The sequence below is a fragment of the Adiantum capillus-veneris genome, chromosome 4 (assembly GCF_014529385.1).
Source record: "Adiantum capillus-veneris isolate H3 chromosome 4, ASM1452938v2, whole genome shotgun sequence".
Classification (NCBI taxonomy): Eukaryota; Viridiplantae; Streptophyta; class Polypodiopsida; order Polypodiales; family Pteridaceae; genus Adiantum; species Adiantum capillus-veneris.
In genome coordinates this window covers 45,396,692-45,412,867 of record NC_140934.1, presented here as the reverse complement: position 1 = coordinate 45,412,867, position 16,176 = coordinate 45,396,692, and the positions used below count along the sequence as shown (strand labels likewise).

The 16,176-nt window shown below is 39.5% G+C and overlaps 2 protein-coding genes across 6 annotated transcripts in view; both read left to right on the top strand.

Moving 5' to 3' along the window:
- LOC147459081 (cyclin-dependent kinase G-2-like) overlaps nt 1–2,199 on the top strand; it is a 45,460-nt gene extending 43,261 nt beyond the window's left edge. For both annotated transcript variants that reach the window (XM_086510424.1, XM_086510425.1), the window contains exon 7: nt 1,765–2,199. In XM_086510424.1, coding sequence (XP_086366550.1) covers nt 1,765–1,864 — 100 coding nt within the window. In that variant the 3' untranslated portion in view covers nt 1,865–2,199. The remainder of the gene's footprint in view (nt 1–1,764) is intronic.
- Nucleotides 2,200–6,013: 3,814 nt separating this feature from the next.
- Nucleotides 6,014–7,055, top strand: LOC147459080 (uncharacterized). 4 transcript variants are annotated; one of them, XM_086509768.1, is made up of 4 exons: nt 6,014–6,335; nt 6,425–6,544; nt 6,622–6,674; nt 6,760–7,055. In XM_086509768.1, the coding sequence occupies exons 2-4, from the start codon at nt 6,469–6,471 to the stop codon at nt 6,928–6,930; spliced, it is 300 nt and encodes a 99-aa protein (XP_086365894.1). In that variant the 5' UTR covers nt 6,014–6,335; nt 6,425–6,468; the 3' UTR covers nt 6,931–7,055. The 4 variants fall into 4 exon arrangements, with proteins under 4 accessions (XP_086365894.1, XP_086365893.1, XP_086365895.1 ...); XM_086509767.1 differs by having other exon boundaries at nt 6,403–6,544; XM_086509769.1 differs by having other exon boundaries at nt 6,014–6,544; nt 6,763–7,055.
- The last annotated feature ends 9,121 nt before the right edge of the window (nt 7,056–16,176 follow it).

The following is a 16,176-nucleotide window of genomic DNA, read 5'->3' as shown; positions in this document are numbered from 1 at the left end:
CACCTTCACCGATAGTTCAACCGTATGGCAAGGCTTGGTATTGTTTACCTCTCTGACATTGTGTTGCCACAATGCATGCAGCTTCTCTCTTTTCTCACAGATATTGAGGTATTTGGGAGCGACTTTGTGGTTGCCTTTCCTCTTTTTCTGTGCTCCCTACCTTGCCTGTTGATCAGGCTTGGCAAGAGTGGAAAGTCCAATGCAAAAGGCCCATTACCGACAGTTTTGCAAATTATGTCTACCACTCTCTTATTGGGCAAAAGCATTGGTTGGCTGACGAGGCCAACAAGGCATGGCGGAACAAACACTCTGCTTTCCAATGGTCAGATGTATTGTTTCAAGGCCAGCATACTCAACTTCCTTATAAGGGAAAGGTGTTCCTTTGGCGGGCTATGATGGGAGCGCTTGCATTGGAAGCAAGTTTGCGCTATTGTCATCTTTCCAATGTCATGTGCACCACTTTTAGAGAACATAATAGACATCGCCTCTTATCAAGAAAATATGGGCCTTTGTTTCATACCTCTGGTTCATGGTGTTGGTGAACCCTTTTCTCCTTGTGACTGGGTTTTTGGAGAGTGCTCTCATGCATGTTATCCTCTTTTCAGCTATGTTTTGATATGCTTCATCGATGGGGTTTTTGACATTATTGGACCACGAGGAATGCTTTTATTTTTTATGGTACAAAGTGGTGTTTTAACATGTATTCAAGTTGAGAGGTATTTTGTTTTGGAATGTCCCTTTGCTCACCAGTGCTGGGGTCATTTCTGTGGAAGATGCACAAGTATCTTGGCGTGACATTCATTCCATTGATTCTCTGGCATGACTGCTTTGCCATCTTGGTTATGGGCTTTTCATGTTCATGTTGAGTAGTGAACTTCGAGCCTTTGTACATGGTTCTTTGATAGGTTGACTGACCGTGTACCTTTTTTTTTTTGTAATCAATATGATTACGCATTACAAAACCACACACACACACGCGCGCGCACACGCACACACACACACACACACACACACAGAGAGAGAGAGAGAGAGAGAGAGAGAGAGAGAGAGAGAGAGAGAGAGAGAGAGAGAGAGAGAGAGAGAGGGAGAGAGAGAGAGATGAAATGTTATATTAACGTCTTCAGAAGGCCAAAATGACCTATGAGACCAAACTGTTACAAAATTGTGAATCTGATACCATGTCTGGGTACAAAAAGACTAGAACAAAAATACTACTACTACTAGAATCCATCCTCATCTGCACTCTGGATGTCGAGAGAGTATGGCTCGAATCCTCTGTTGTAGTCTCCGTTGATGCTGTGTAGCCCCTCTCCTCAATCGTAGCCCCTCTCCTCAATCGTGGCCGTCTGGATCTCCGTAGCTCCAGTGCTCGGTCGATGAGAGTGCCGGTAGTGGTCGAATGAGTGTGGACCGAGCTCTGCAGTGATGAGAGAGAGAGAGAGAGAGAGAGAGAGAGAGAGAGAGAGAGAGAGAGAGAGAGAGAGAGAGAGAGAGATGGGTCCTTCCATCTGAGAGTTTTTGCTTGGTCCTCAAGCCTAAGGCTATTATAGTTGCCAATCAGGATTTTCTCATTGTGATTGAATTGTTCCTTGTGTATGTGTGGATTTATGTAAGTATGCAGAGATTTGGACGCATGAACCTCTCCTTGTGTGTATTAATTGATCTATGCATGTAAGCTCCGTATGTATGTATGTATGTCTCGATCTCAAATGTGTTGTACTGTCAAGCACATTAATTTTAAAATTATTTTTCTGTGATCATTAGGAGGTCTCGAAGGCTCCAGAAAAGTCCCGATCCTCTTGTCGAACAACGAAAGCGAGAGCTTCGTCAAGCTGAACTGGGAGCAGGGGGCCTGTTTGGTTGAAGAGGTGGATCTAGTGGGCCTACAATTTTCAGTGGCAGGTGCACAGAAAAGTGGGTAGAGCAATTTGAGGCACCAAGTTGCAATCAGTCTAGCTCATGGTTTTAATTAACATGCCTGCTGTGGATGCCCGATAGTGTGATGAGAACACAGTGGAGGGACATACAGAACAAGAAAGTGCTCTGAATCTTTGTCATTCATATGATGTCTCATCATGATGGTGGTCACGCCCTAACGCATTCCTGGGGTGCTGCTGTGAGTGTAGAATACAAAACAAATTCCTTATCATGTTATTGTAACATAGTTTCATTAAAAAGTGATAACCCTCTCTCTCTCTCTCTCTCACCCCCCCCCCCCCCCCACCCCCCGCCCCCCCACAAGAGAGAACATAGGTGGCATTGTCAACCTTGCCCTCTGTTGAAGGATCATGGGCTATGGATTATTGATTATCGTAGGCTAAATCATGGAAAACACTTCTGTTCTCTCATACAGGGGGCGCTGTAAGACTAAAGATGATATTTGGCATAGTCTGCTTCGGTTTGGACTTAATACTTTGATGCTCTAGTTACTGTGTGTGTAAAGTGCACCAAATTTCCGGAATTTTCGAGCGTCAGGAGGTGCCAGCTGTCGTTGACAGTAGTAGGGTCATTGATTGTGGTTGTCCAGCTTACAGAAATCAATTTTAAATTTAATTTGATTAAATGGGCAGACAAATTGAGGATGCCGTCTCCTCGACTTCAGCTTAGATCCCTTTGCCTTTCCCTGTTAAGGTGGATTGAGCTTGGTTTCTCTTTATCTGTAGGAGATGGAATGCTGTTCACGCTCATTTTGTCACCCTCTTTAGATGCAACATTTAAGCTTCTGCCATGCTTGATGTGGTGGAAAAGAATATATATTTTTTACATAGCATTGAGTTTGCAAGACGAAGATTTACTTCATATGTATGAGAGAGAGAGAGAGAGAGAGAGAGAGAGAGAGAGAGAGAGAGAGAGAGAGAGAGAGAGAGAGAGAGAGCTTTGTCTTACACCGTATGGTGGCGGTAGAGGTCATGGACGTGAATTCTTTCGCCAAGCTAGGGGCTTGCTTAAGCATACATGGGTGACAATCTTTCTGATCACTTGATGTAGGTTTTGGTAGTATACATGTCTGTACAAGTTGAAGATGATGCTTGAGCTTCTAAAGATGCTTGTCGTTGGGCCTAAGCTCCCTTTGGACGACTTCCTTTCCCAAGGCCCACAGGCCCCTTCCATGGAAAAACACAAATTCAAAAATACTGTTGTGAATATTAAATTGTTAATTAGGGACTAATTGTTAGCGCTCCAACTAAAAGTTTCGACTATGCACACACAGTTGGGATTGAGGTGTAGAGTTGTCTATGTTTTTTGCTACCATGCATTTTCCGGGGCCAACGGTCCCTTCCATAGAGAAGCACAAATTCAAAAATACCGATGTGAATGTCGCTAAATTTAAAGATATTAAATGTCAATAGGGACTAACTGGTAGCATTCCAGCTAAAAGTGTTAGGGACACACGCAATTGGGATTGAGGTGTAGACTAGTCACCTAAAAATGTCACAAGTCTATGTTTTTTGCTACCATGCGTTTTAGTAGGAGCATCTGCACTATGGATGCTTTCTTTTTGTTCCCTTCAGTATGTCATTATGTCTTCAAGAAATTCCTTAACAAATTGTGTCTTTTCTTTCTTTAGTTCTACGAACATGAATGGTGTGAAACCTACAGTATGGACTATCTGGAATTGTTGTAAGGAAACTTTACATTAGGAAGAGAATGGGGTCTAGGAGGGCCTCTTTATATGGCCGTTTAGGGAATGGCTAATAGACTAATCTTAGATTAAAAAGAAGAGTAAAAAGAACAATCAGATCTTTCCATGATTTTCTTATAGAACTAAAAATATTTGAAAACTATGATTTCCCTCTTGAGGATTCAACATTTAAAATGAGGATTCAGCATTTCAAATAGAATACATGGAGATCTGCACGTAGTTTGGAAAGTGGAGGGTGACCAAAAATAAATGTCTTGAAAGATGGTGGAAAAGGACAAGCCATGCTAGCTTTTTTCGAAAGATTTTGGGTCATGGACGAATGCTCGAGCATGTGGGAGGGTGCCTTTGCATGAGAGCCCTTGATCTGGGCAAAGAATGAGAGGCTGAGAGTGATCCCTTCGCGGCCGCGGGGGGGGGGGGATATCTTTTTAGTAGAGCCTATTTAAGGTGCCTCTCTTGGTTGAGGATCTTGGACCTCAACTCTTGATCCCACTACCATCCAATGGCCCAATTTGAACCCCTCCTCCACAAAAAATGTACTTTTCTCAAAAGTGGTTGGATCTTTGTGTTTGAAGTTATGTCGCAATCTCTCATAACGTTGAAGGAATAGTCTTTTCGGCCTTCATGCTCTGGCGAATTCGATTATATTGACAATTTATGTTAGACAAAAGTTCTATGAATGTTGCATCATCGGTTGTGGTCATTTGCCAACATCTTGAGAGTGGAAAAAGGATGACCTAAGTGTGCTCTCTAAACATCCCTACCCTAATATGCAACAAAAATATACAACAAGATATATCCATGAAGTTTGCTATCACAAATGGCGCATTGTCAAACAAACTTTTTTAGTGCCTTAGTTGTATCATAGTTGAGCAAATTTCAAAGTAAAGTAGCTTCTCAAATAACTATTCTTTATCAAGGCTTAGTAGAAAAACTAAACATGGGTGAATGGAGCCTCCAAAATCATGCATATGTACGTGGCAATATCTCCAAAGAATTCTCTAAGTTAAGGCCTCATCCATCCAAGCCGACTTTGTTCAGTAATCATTATGGGGCGGTAGCGCTTTCCATGTGCTAAAGGTTCTCTCTTGCATTTTGCTCTAATCATGCCCAATTCCAATCTAACACATGGCCCCAAAGGTTACATCCCCATTCAACTTACTTAAATAGGGCAAAAGCAAAAGGCAAATGATCTAGCATAATTATCCACTTTGATGCTATCATCTTATGAAATGGTGTGGTGATAAAGACATTCAAGGTACCAAGAGGCAAAAGGATACCAATAAACAACAATAGCTTAATGTCCTTTGATGTGGAGGTGCGCTAGAAGGAACTATCAACACTCATGTTTTCTTAAACATTTTGATGAAATCCTTGAGATTCCACTCATTGGACAAAGAAATGACTACTCCTTTTTCAAAGTTTTATTTCTTTTAAGAGCACTATCCTTGAGGCCAAAAAAAAAGAAATAAGGTTAATCATTGAAAAGAACAATGACCTATTTGGAAGCAAGGAAAGCATGTGAATGTGAAACCCTTATTGAGTTTTGTAAGAAAGAAAACATTTGTGCACTTTAGGCGAAACATGTAAGTAAGAGACAGTGCAATTATGCAATTAAGAAACTAGAAGTGCAAAGGCAATTATACTAGCTAAAATATCTTCTAGGTTTATTTTGAGCACCGCTCGAAATTAGGTGCGAATTTGTTTGTATTGCAATGCTTCGCCACGACGCCTCTACCTGCTAGCATATGAGCTGAGACCTCACAGTTCAAAAAGGGGCTAAGTTTTTGGGCAAATAAAACAAATGGCTTTGTTTTTTGAAACTATCATGCACAAAATGTTTCCAAATGAACGAGTTCTAGGTGCCACGTGGGACTATAACTTGCGATCGCAAACCTATAGATTGTTTTTGGTGAGACACTTTGGCATCATGCGCCTCTAACAAAAGCAAGGAAGTCCTAAACCTTAAATAAACCATAAGAACCGGTCTTCAAGTAGGAAATGTCTTTGAGATATGGAGTACTCATCTAGTGCATGCATTTTTCTATTGCCTTAAAAGGATTGTTTTTTCCCAAAATGGGATAACCACACTCAAGATTGGTAATTTATTAGTTTTCAAGGGCATAATGTATGCATGATGAGGTTCCATCTTTTAGTAAATTTAGGACAACTCAAAAGTGATGTGGAAAAAGTGGAAGTGCTTTTGGGAAAAAGGCCGTTCATGCAAAAGCTGATGGGAGGTATTTGACAAAGGGTCACGTGTGATGGGAAAGAGAAAGGACGGTCATGTGGGCCTTGTGAGAAAGGGCAGAGAAAAAAGAGAGGATGGCACCCTATAAAAGACTACCATTCACCTTAGGAACCTTAACCTTAAAAGAGAGTCAATCTTTCAATTACCTTAGGAAGGGCATAGACTATAAACCTTAATACCTACAAGACCTTCCTAAGCATATAAGCTCAGAAGGTGAAGCTTACAATTGGTGGATGTGAGCAATAGTTGATCATCATCCTTTTTCTTTTATTTGCATTCCTGCTTGTGTTGATACAAAGAGACGTCCGTGTGCGCTACCCTAAGTCGCCTTGCCGCACTCGAACCCATAACCCAAGTCACCAAGGAACCGCACTCGAACCCATAACCCAAGTCACCCAGGAAGAGTACTCAACCAGCCAAGTTGATCATAATCTTGACATGGTAAGCTCCTCTTTCCATTTCTCATTAGGCCTAGCTTTGGAACCAAAGGCTGAAAGGCTCATTTTAGAGAGGTGAGTGCTGAATTGAAGACAAGGAGGTTTTCCTTGTATATCGTACTGCGAAATCAGTAGCTATGGTAGCTCGACTGCTTGTAATGCTGTTGATGTCGATGATGCTTGTACTGCATGGAGCTGTTGCGCTTACACGAGGTAAGCTCTCTCTCTCTCTCTCTCTCTCTCTCTCTCTCTCAATCAAGTCTCTCGCTAATCTATGTGTGGGTGTGTAGATGAAGCTGCACGCGGGGAGGTGAAAGGTCTTGTTGACAACAGGAAGCTAACGGTAAGCACATGAGAGAGAGAGAGAGAGAGAGAGAGAGAGAGAGAGTTGCAGCTCATGTGTGCATGCGTGTGTGGATTGGTGGCAGCAGCAGGCCGGGAGCAGAGATGCAATGATGGCGACGGAGGATGCAGCAGCAGGCGATTATGCCCCCGAGCACAACCAAAACCGGCTCTTTTCCAGCCCGCCGCCCTCATCCTCCTCCCCTTTCCGACGCATTAGGCGCTTCGCCTCCTCCCCTCCTCCTCAGCTCCCCTAAACACACACTCTCTCTCTCTCTCTCTCTCTCACACACACAGACTTCTTTTTGGTATCTCTCTCTCTCTCTCTCTCTCTCTCTCTCACACACACACACACACACACACACACACACACACACACAGGGTCACACCGATATCTTTTTGAGCCTTTGGGCTTCTCTTCATCACAAGGAGATTTCACAGTGTTGTTTTTTCCAAGATTGGGAGACCTAATGATCCAAATAAATTTGTAAAGTTTGGAAAACAAGATCCAAATATATTTATAAAGTTTTGTAAACAAGATGAAGGGTCACGTTGGCACAACTAGTCTTGCTTGGTGGGCCTTGCTATATAACGTCTATAGAATTAACATGACATATGCAAATTGGCATTTAACATCTAGTCTAGCACTAAAGGCAACAAGAGCATGAATAATTTGACAAGGACGGCACTCTGTGAAAGGGATATACATTTAAAAAATCCTATAATATTTATTGTGAGTAGTCATGCACATGCAATTCATTTATAATACACTCACCCAAGGTGCAATTGATCTCATCTACGACTTGTTTTCTTTCACAAATAATGGTCAAGAACTGAAGCAATTTAGGGTTCGTTGCATGTCTTATAGAGCATGACATCTTGTACAAAGTCACATGCAGCCAGTGGACCGAGCTTGTGATATGGCATGTGTTACAAGGCTCTCGTGCGTGACTACAAACTGGGAGCAGTTGGATAAGATCACTGAACAAGAGAACACATTTGTTGTTGAAGGGATTTGTCAATGTACTTACTGCTTGTTACGTTGACATTTTTTCTTACGATACGATCAAAAGTCGTTTAGGTTAACATGGATAGCTCGTCTATAATTATAATATTTGTCTCTTTTATGCCCAATTATCGCTCATCGGTCTCATGAATAGAGAGGGCATACTATTGATTCATGGTTGGTATCTTGAATTGGTAATGGACTGTAGATGCAATGTTGCTAAGTTTTTTTTGCTGCCTCCCTGACGACAAAGTGCCCAACAATAATACAGAAGTGAGGGCAGTAGGAGTGTCTTTTTCATTTGTCTGTTGACCTTGATTATCGCTATATATGTGAGGTATGCCACCGCATACGAGGGACATTTCTAGATTTTGAGCAAAGATGTCACATTGCATGCTCCAATCTTTATACAATGCAGTAATTTTCAAACCATGACCTAGCATATGGACGGTAAGGTAGTTTCAAGTTGGCTGTAATTTGCTCTCTAGCTTACTGACGCTTGGAGTGTAATCTTTTAGCAGACACCTATTATAGGAGAAACAAGGACATATATAATATGTCATCAATTAGTTAGACACCTAGTATGGTATCAACTATTTAGAGCTAAAGAAAGTTGCACAAGGTGAATTTACAAATGTGATACATGACATGCATTCACTACTTGCCTATTCACTAATGTAATACATCACATGCATTGGCTAGCAACCGTATACAAAGAGTTGCGTGTGTAACTAACATGTGTAGATGTTGATTGACATTGAGTATATAGTTTTGAAAACGAGATCCAAATAAGTCGAAGCAAAGGAAGTAATGCAAAAAATTCTAAAACAAGCAAATAGATAAAGCATGAATGAAATGCAACAATAAATGAGGTGCTTTGCTGACCTGCAATGTTGTACTGCTAATTTTTTATTGTCCAATCTACAGGTCGATATGTGAGTCAAGCTACAAAAGAGCAATGCAAATAGTTAAACATATCATCTTGCACTGAAACGTCATAGACTAAAAGTACAAAGTATACAATGTATGTCATACAGAGGTGCCATACAAAAGTATGGTGGAGAGTTGGCACTGTGGTCTCTCCAGAAAATTATAAGAAATGGAAGCCGAGCCCTGCTCCGTAGTGTTTATGTGTTGCACCAAGCAAACGCATGCGCATGGGAAATTGGATGTTGTCGAGCTGGAGTCGCGCTTTGGCAATTCCCTGTCATATACAAAACATGCAGATTAAAATCTGATATCTTCTCTTTCAATAGCACTAGAACAGACCCCTGCCATGGGTTGATTGCACGAAATATATGATCTTTGAGAGTGCTCATCACGTCGGCAAGCATCCGAAGTACCCTCGAGCTTGATGGTCTGCGAAATATAGTTGGGGTTTGAATTAAGGTCTCTGGTACTTCTTTCCGGTTCTCCCTGCCTTGCTGCTGCATGGGCAAACTGTGCGGAAAAGAAGTGGTGTGAATCTTGAGAATTAGGCATGGGAAGTCGGGACCTTCTAGATATCATTTCCATGAAAATTGAAGGATGGCTGAGGGCACAAGGTTGTTGAATTTACATGAGCTATACTTGGTATGGCATAATGCTGGCCGTAACTAGTTGCGTCGGCAAAAACGAGTAGTCGAGCTGAGTAAGGTAGTTGAAGTTGGACATACTGTTCAAGTGGCCACTGGGTCTTGTTGCACACTAAGTTGCTATGATCACTATGGGGAAATTAGGCACAAGTAGGCTTATAATTAGGTGTTGAGGCTTTACTGCAAAAGAAGGCCGATTCCAATATGTTGATGGGACAAACAATGACATTGTCGACCTTGTATTGCTGGAATAAAGAGGAAGGAGCTTGGCCTAAAGAATCTATACTACAAACTCTATATAATTACTGAAGAATGCTCTCGCCATGTCGAGAATGAGAAGGCAGTGGGATTCATGTTTGATGGTTCCATCAAAGCTCATGCGTGAGCAAGTACTTTAAACTTTTGTCTCCATTGCTTTTCCTATGACTTCCTATGTGAGTTAAAGCTGCTCGATCTGCTCAAACCGTGGTTAGGGGAATTAATCAACTGCTAATTAGCCTCCTAATAAGCTGCTTAAGTGCAAGGTAAATGCGAGCTACTCTGGAGCAACATAGAAGAAAAGCATGGAAAGAGAAGGTTAATCTGTAGACGTCCCACGTCCAGCAATGCTTATCATCTTCCTGTAGTACTAGCTAGGAAGAAGTCGCAGCCTCAGCCTGTAGCAATTACTCATGTGAGTAGTAATTACTCATGGGGAGTCAAGGATTCTTTACCCACAGTGGACTTGCTACAAACATTTACACGCAAACATTAGATAGTGTGTGCATAAATTCTCTCTCTCTCTCTCTCTCTCTCTCTCTCTCTCTCTCTCTCTCTCTTTTGCAAAGAGTGGCCAGAGAAAAACCTACAGACAAACCTTCTAGGGAACCTGCGAACTGCTTAGCAATTGAGCAACGTAGATTATTTCATTCACTTGGTAGCTAGTAGAGCTTTTTTCAAAGCTTTTCATTGGAGTGATGTTAAAAAAAATTAAATTAAATCTATTGCCACGTGGTGGCTTCTGCATTCAGATATTGCAAACAGAGCCTTGGGCTCACCAAGTAAACAAAGTGTGTGTGTGTGTGTATATATATATATATGAGAGAGAGAGAGAGAGAGAGAGAGAGAGAGAGAGAGAGAGAGAGAGTACTAAATGATGAAGCCTTGAGCCTTGGGCTCACCAAGTAAACAAAGTGTGTGTCACACACACACACACACACACACACACACACACACACACATATATATATATATATATATATATATATATATATATATATATATATATATATATATATAGAGAGAGAGAGAGAGAGAGAGAGAGAGAGTACTAAATGATGAAGCCTCCACTAAGGAGGCATGTGCTAGCTCTCGTAACTACATTCAAATATGTTGTGTCGAAGTTTTGAAAGCTCTTTTGAATAATACCAAACTCTAAAGGTTTTAAAGTACCTACCCATATATCACTTCTATGTAGAGGGCCATCTAGCATAAGAGGGTTGCATTACTAGCACGCACGCAACCCCATAGGGCAATGGAACCGGCTAAAGATTTCTCTTTTGTATTGCTACCAATGTTGTCCGATAATCGTGTTGCTTGCAGAATCTAGTTTACCGCCTATACAGGATATAGTGCTTGCTTCTCAATTTTGGAGGGTGGTTGAAACACCCTCTCCGGCTGAGAGGCAAAAACCTTTTCCCTTTGTCTTGTTGGTGAATGGGGTTGGCCTTCATTTTTTAATGGCCGTTCAAAACCACCGCCATAGGGTCTATGGACATGCCCCTATGTCCCAAACTAAAAATTAGGTTCAATGGTCAAATCTTGAGAAGCTTATTTTGGGTGACAAATCAAGGGTGCAAAAGATGCACAACCTTGAGCAGTCTTCCAATAGGACTTGTTTTAGGAGACAAAAAATAAAAAGGAATTCATGTAAGGCTTTCAAATGAAAGGAAGGATATAAAAACTAAACAAAGTGACGAATCATGTTGGCCTCTATGTGTAGTGGCATCAACAACATCGTAGAGATATTCTCCCTACATTCTCTCTTTAAAATACCCATGAACATCCAATCAAATGTGATTGTGTATGTCAACATTCCCTCGCTTTCTTGCCATTACACTTTTGTCTAAATCTCCCCTATCTGTGTAAGCAAGAATAAATCTAATCTGGAAGAGTACTTATCCATTTTGGAATTTGCTTACAAGAGTTCCAAACACAAAAGTTTGTATTCCTAAAGGTTTTTGCGAAGTCAAAAACTATGAAAATGGGAAAGTGTGACAAACTTTCTCCTAAATATTCTGGTCCTTTTAATGTCCTTAAGAACATTGGACTTGAGTTACCGGGGAGTTCTCCAATTCACCGTGTCTTCCACATGAGTAAACTAAAAGAGATTAGTTCACAGCTTGGAGAACGTAGTTTCTCTAGAGATTTTGGTTGATTTGATAGAACCACCAAAGATTCCACGTGAACCAGAAAGGATTTTAGGGCATTGAGATAAACAAACCCATCATAAAGTGAACCAAGAGGTACGAGTTAAGTGGATAGACTTAGATGAAGAAGCGACAACTTGGGAACGCCATAGCGTGATTGACAAAGATATTTTCTGATGTTATTCTTGAAGATGAAAACTCTTTATAAGGGTGGGGGATGGGGATAATGTCACATAGGGTGTAATGCCATGACGGGGATGACAGATTGGTGGCCGGCGGGGCCATGCCCGATCATGTCCATGTCTATGGTCGGAGTGCCATGGCAAAGTGCTATCTGGGGTTCAATGGGTGTGGACACTTGTGTGTCAGAGAGCACAAGTGGCTGGGCTAGTGTGGATGACCGGCCTCACACTATAAAGTCTGGGAAGAGGAAGGCCTCTTCATTATTCTTCTCTATAGCTGGGTGGTTAGTTGGGTCGTAGACCTCCTCCTGCACACTTAGAGTAGTGTGGTATTACAAGGTTGTAAAATTTTCTCTCTAGAGACCTCAACCTGTTTTGGAAATCTTGAATTAGTAGCTATCCTCATTACTATATCCACCTTCAGTTCCAAATTAGATTTTCTCTCTCCCTTATGAGTGCAAGGTGGCTCAACAATGTCATCCAGTATGCTCTCACTCTCTCCTAGGCATTACCAACAAGCTAAGAAATATAAAATGCTCAATGATTTGAAGGCCCATTAATCAATCTTGCGAGCTGGTGCATCCAATCTCAATTCCTAACATCATCTACAAAACATTGAGAGCAATCAATTTATAGGTTGATGATCAAATATATCCCAATGATCCTCTCACCAATGTATGAGGACCATTTTGATGTATCACAACGTTATTGCACTTTGCTGATGATGGACATGGAGCCCTACTTGGCTATTGTAGGAGGACACATTCCATGAAAAACAAGGGCAAAAAGAAACTTCTTGTAGGTTATCTTCTCTATGTGAGAATTTTGTTAAGGACGTACAAAGCTTGCTTGGCCAACCTTCGCTAGCATACCCTCCTATAAGTGTATACAAAGAGACATTGTTTGGTGGGGGTTTAACCCTCACATAGCAATTGCTCAAATTAGCCCAAAAATTTCTTTTCATGACCATGTTGGACATATTTTGAAATCAACAGGAAAGAGATGACATTTCGAAAAAAGTTCATAAAGAACTTTTTTTTGTGCTTCATGAGGACTTTACAATAGGCATACAAGTCTGCAAAAGAATCACCAACTAGAACCTATTATTGCAGCAACAACCTTGTAATATAAATGGATAAATATGTATTTATTGCAGCTGACAGGTGGCAAGAGCTATAGACTTTGCAAAAGGAAAATAAGTGTACGGATACTTCATTTTATTAAAATGCTCTTTTGAAGCTATAATCACTTTATGTCCGGGCGAACAATTTATAATCATTTTGAGCATTGAAGAAATCTATAAATAAATATGTGCAAGAGGAAAATACTCACCCTTGCACGCGAGGAGATTGCACCCAATGTCCATGTCCTTCTTATTTTCTCTCCCCTCTCCTCTCTCTATGCATGTGTAGCACTTTGCTCTAAGAGGTGCACTAGCATTGCTTTTGTACCCTATTTTGCTCTCTATTTCTCCCCTATCAATCTCGCGTTATATTTTGTTTGTTTTAAATCTTTCACATATGTATATTTGTGGTTTTGTTTCTTTCACCCCTCTTCTCTGTGTGCCCCTGTAGCACTCCATTCTAGGAGATGCACCTGCATGTGCTCTCATGCTTTCTCCCACTCTCTATCTCTCTCAAATGAGTCTTGTCATGGATCATATTGCACTAAAACTTGTACACACATGATATATTGACGAGGCTCATAAAATACACAAAAATAACATGCTACGATCAATAAAAGCAATAGATCAATGTTTCACTAAAACTTGTACTCTGGTGTAAGAAAAAAATGAGCAGGTTGCATACAATAATCCATGGTAACTACTTCTATATGTGTATGATATTTCTGCAATTTTTATGTGAGAAAAAATTCTTTGTGTCTGAATTAGATATAGAAAGTCGTGTAGGTCAAATATGCAACATTCTTTGTGTCTGAATTAAATATAGAAAGTCGTGTAGGTCAAATATGCAACATTTACAAATTCAATTAATGACCACATAAAACATTTGGTTCATCCAAATTTGCAATGTCTAATGCTGCATATATACTAGATCTATGACTCCATTACTTAAGGTGATACTATTTGATGGTTATGCAAGCCACATTTGGTGATTTATATCATATAACTAAAACCATTGTAATTCTTATTTTTTATTTGTTAAATAATAGCCTTCAAATAAAATCCACTTTTGTTTTCCATTCATCTCATATATTTGTATACAAATACCTCATTATAGACATAATTAAGGTATTTATATACAAATACCTCATATAGACATAATTGAGGAATTTAAATACACACTTTTGTTAGTTTTCCATAACAATGGTTTTTTGCAAGGAGTTATGCACTATACTATTTTTTTAAAGAGCTTAAATTACAAGATGCCTGCGAGTTTGAAACCTTGAAAAATGCTTAGTTGATGGGTATTGACCTATAGATACATTATAGACCTTTAGTTTTGCCCCATAGCCTCATTATGTTGATGAAAGAGGCCTTAAAAGACTTGTTTTTCTCTCTTTGTTAACGTCTTCAAGATTTGGGGTTTTGATTATAACAAAAATCTAGTTTCATAACTAAGTTATAAAGCTTGATTTATTGCTATAATAATTTTTCCTATCTATATGCCTTGAAATCTTTGAAAATTCTCATTTTGATGAGAAGTTATATTCAGTTTATGGAGATTTTGTTAAAATTACACTAAATTTTAATGATTTCTCCATCTTAAAACTTATCATCATAATTTTGATTCGATATTAATTTTGACAAAAATAAATTTTGGCTATGTTCTTCACCTCATAACTCACCTAAGGTATGAACATGAACTATTTTTTTTCTCAAGATTCACCAAATAATTATGACAAGTTGTTGGAAAAACATGACATTTTAGTGTCTCAACACACTTGAGTATCCAATTATAGAACTAGTGTTAATTATATTTGACATGGTTATCATCCTTTGCTTTGTACTAACCACATGAGCCTTCAGAGACCACTTTAATTTTCTTTTCCTCTTTTTGTGGCACTTGCAGATGATATCCACATGATGGACCCTTCACAACTGGAACCCATATTTTGTATTTACACTTTTGACGTTTGCACTGACCTCTATTACTGTACAATAAGTATCTTCTCACTGACCCATTATGAAGCTCTTTCTATTTCATGATTTCCTCTCGCTCTGTATTGCTCGTGACACTATCATTTATAATCATAACAAGAATCTACCTTGAGTAGTCTTAGAATAATATTGAGTGATTATGATAACCCTTAGATGTTCACCGCTAGTAAAAGTTTGATGATTATCCTTTTTTTTGAATAAGAAAATTTCTTTATTTTATCCTATTTTAAGGACTCCTTACTCTGGAGGGAACTAAGGTTTTCCCTGAAAGAGACGGTCGACACGAGGCCTCTACTCACCTTCACGACTTTGAAGTTTGCATAGCCTTGTTCTCTATCTCTCTTAAACTCTACCACCTGGTTTGACATCATTTGTCTCTCACCTTTCTTTGATACTTGTCTTTTGCACGCACAATATATACACATACATATATTTTTTTCTTTAGAATTATGTTATTTAGATATTAAAACTAGTGGAACTTGCATCGATAATTTTTTCAATAGACGGTCCTCCTCCTCAAGATTTATAAGAATTCTCATAACATTTGTAACTATAGTCTTGCAAGATGCTATGTTTAAAATATATCTTTCAGTGAAAATGTGTTTAAACTTATTCTCTCTTATGGAATTTTAAGATTCAAGAGATCTTTTCCTTACCTATGTTGTCTTATGAGCTTGTACTTGCACTAAATGAAATTTCTAGTGAGATGATTTTTCATTAAGCTATAAAGATACTACTCACATGAGATAAGATCGTTTGGGATAGTGGACATTAGTTTGTAAGTACTTTGCTACTCAAACATACTCAGACATGGTGTCAAACATGTAGTAAATGTTTTGTATTTTATGCTTTGCGTAGTTAATTGGTCACATGTACATAGATTTTTCAATTTAAACAGTGTGTAAATGGCTATTTTGGTGTGAATTTGTCGATTTAGGCAACACGAGTTATCTGTGCAGATCCGTTAATTTAGATAGCATGAGTGCAGATTCCTTGATTTAGGTAGCACACCAACAAACAACACATTCACTAACTTAAACAATGCTAGTGTAGATTTACTGATTTGGGAAGCACAAGTGCAAATTTGTTGATTTAGGCAGCATGTTTCATTGGTGTCGATTCACCGATTTAGGCAACTCCAATTACAGAATCATGCTGTAATGGTTGGCCACCACTACGCTTAGTATGATTTTGTTACTCATGTAATAAAAA

Excerpts from the sequence above, each read along its gene's own strand:
- LOC147459080 (XM_086509768.1), top strand. The coding sequence starts at position 6,469 with ATGGTAGCTCGACTGCTTGTAATGCTGTTGATGTCGATGATGCTTGTA. Across the intron at positions 6,545-6,621 it reads AGCTGTTGCGCTTACACGAG|ATGAAGCTGCACGCGGGGAG; the intron begins GTAAGCTCTCTC and ends GTGGGTGTGTAG. Across the intron at positions 6,675-6,759 it reads TTGACAACAGGAAGCTAACG|CAGCAGGCCGGGAGCAGAGA; the intron begins GTAAGCACATGA and ends GATTGGTGGCAG.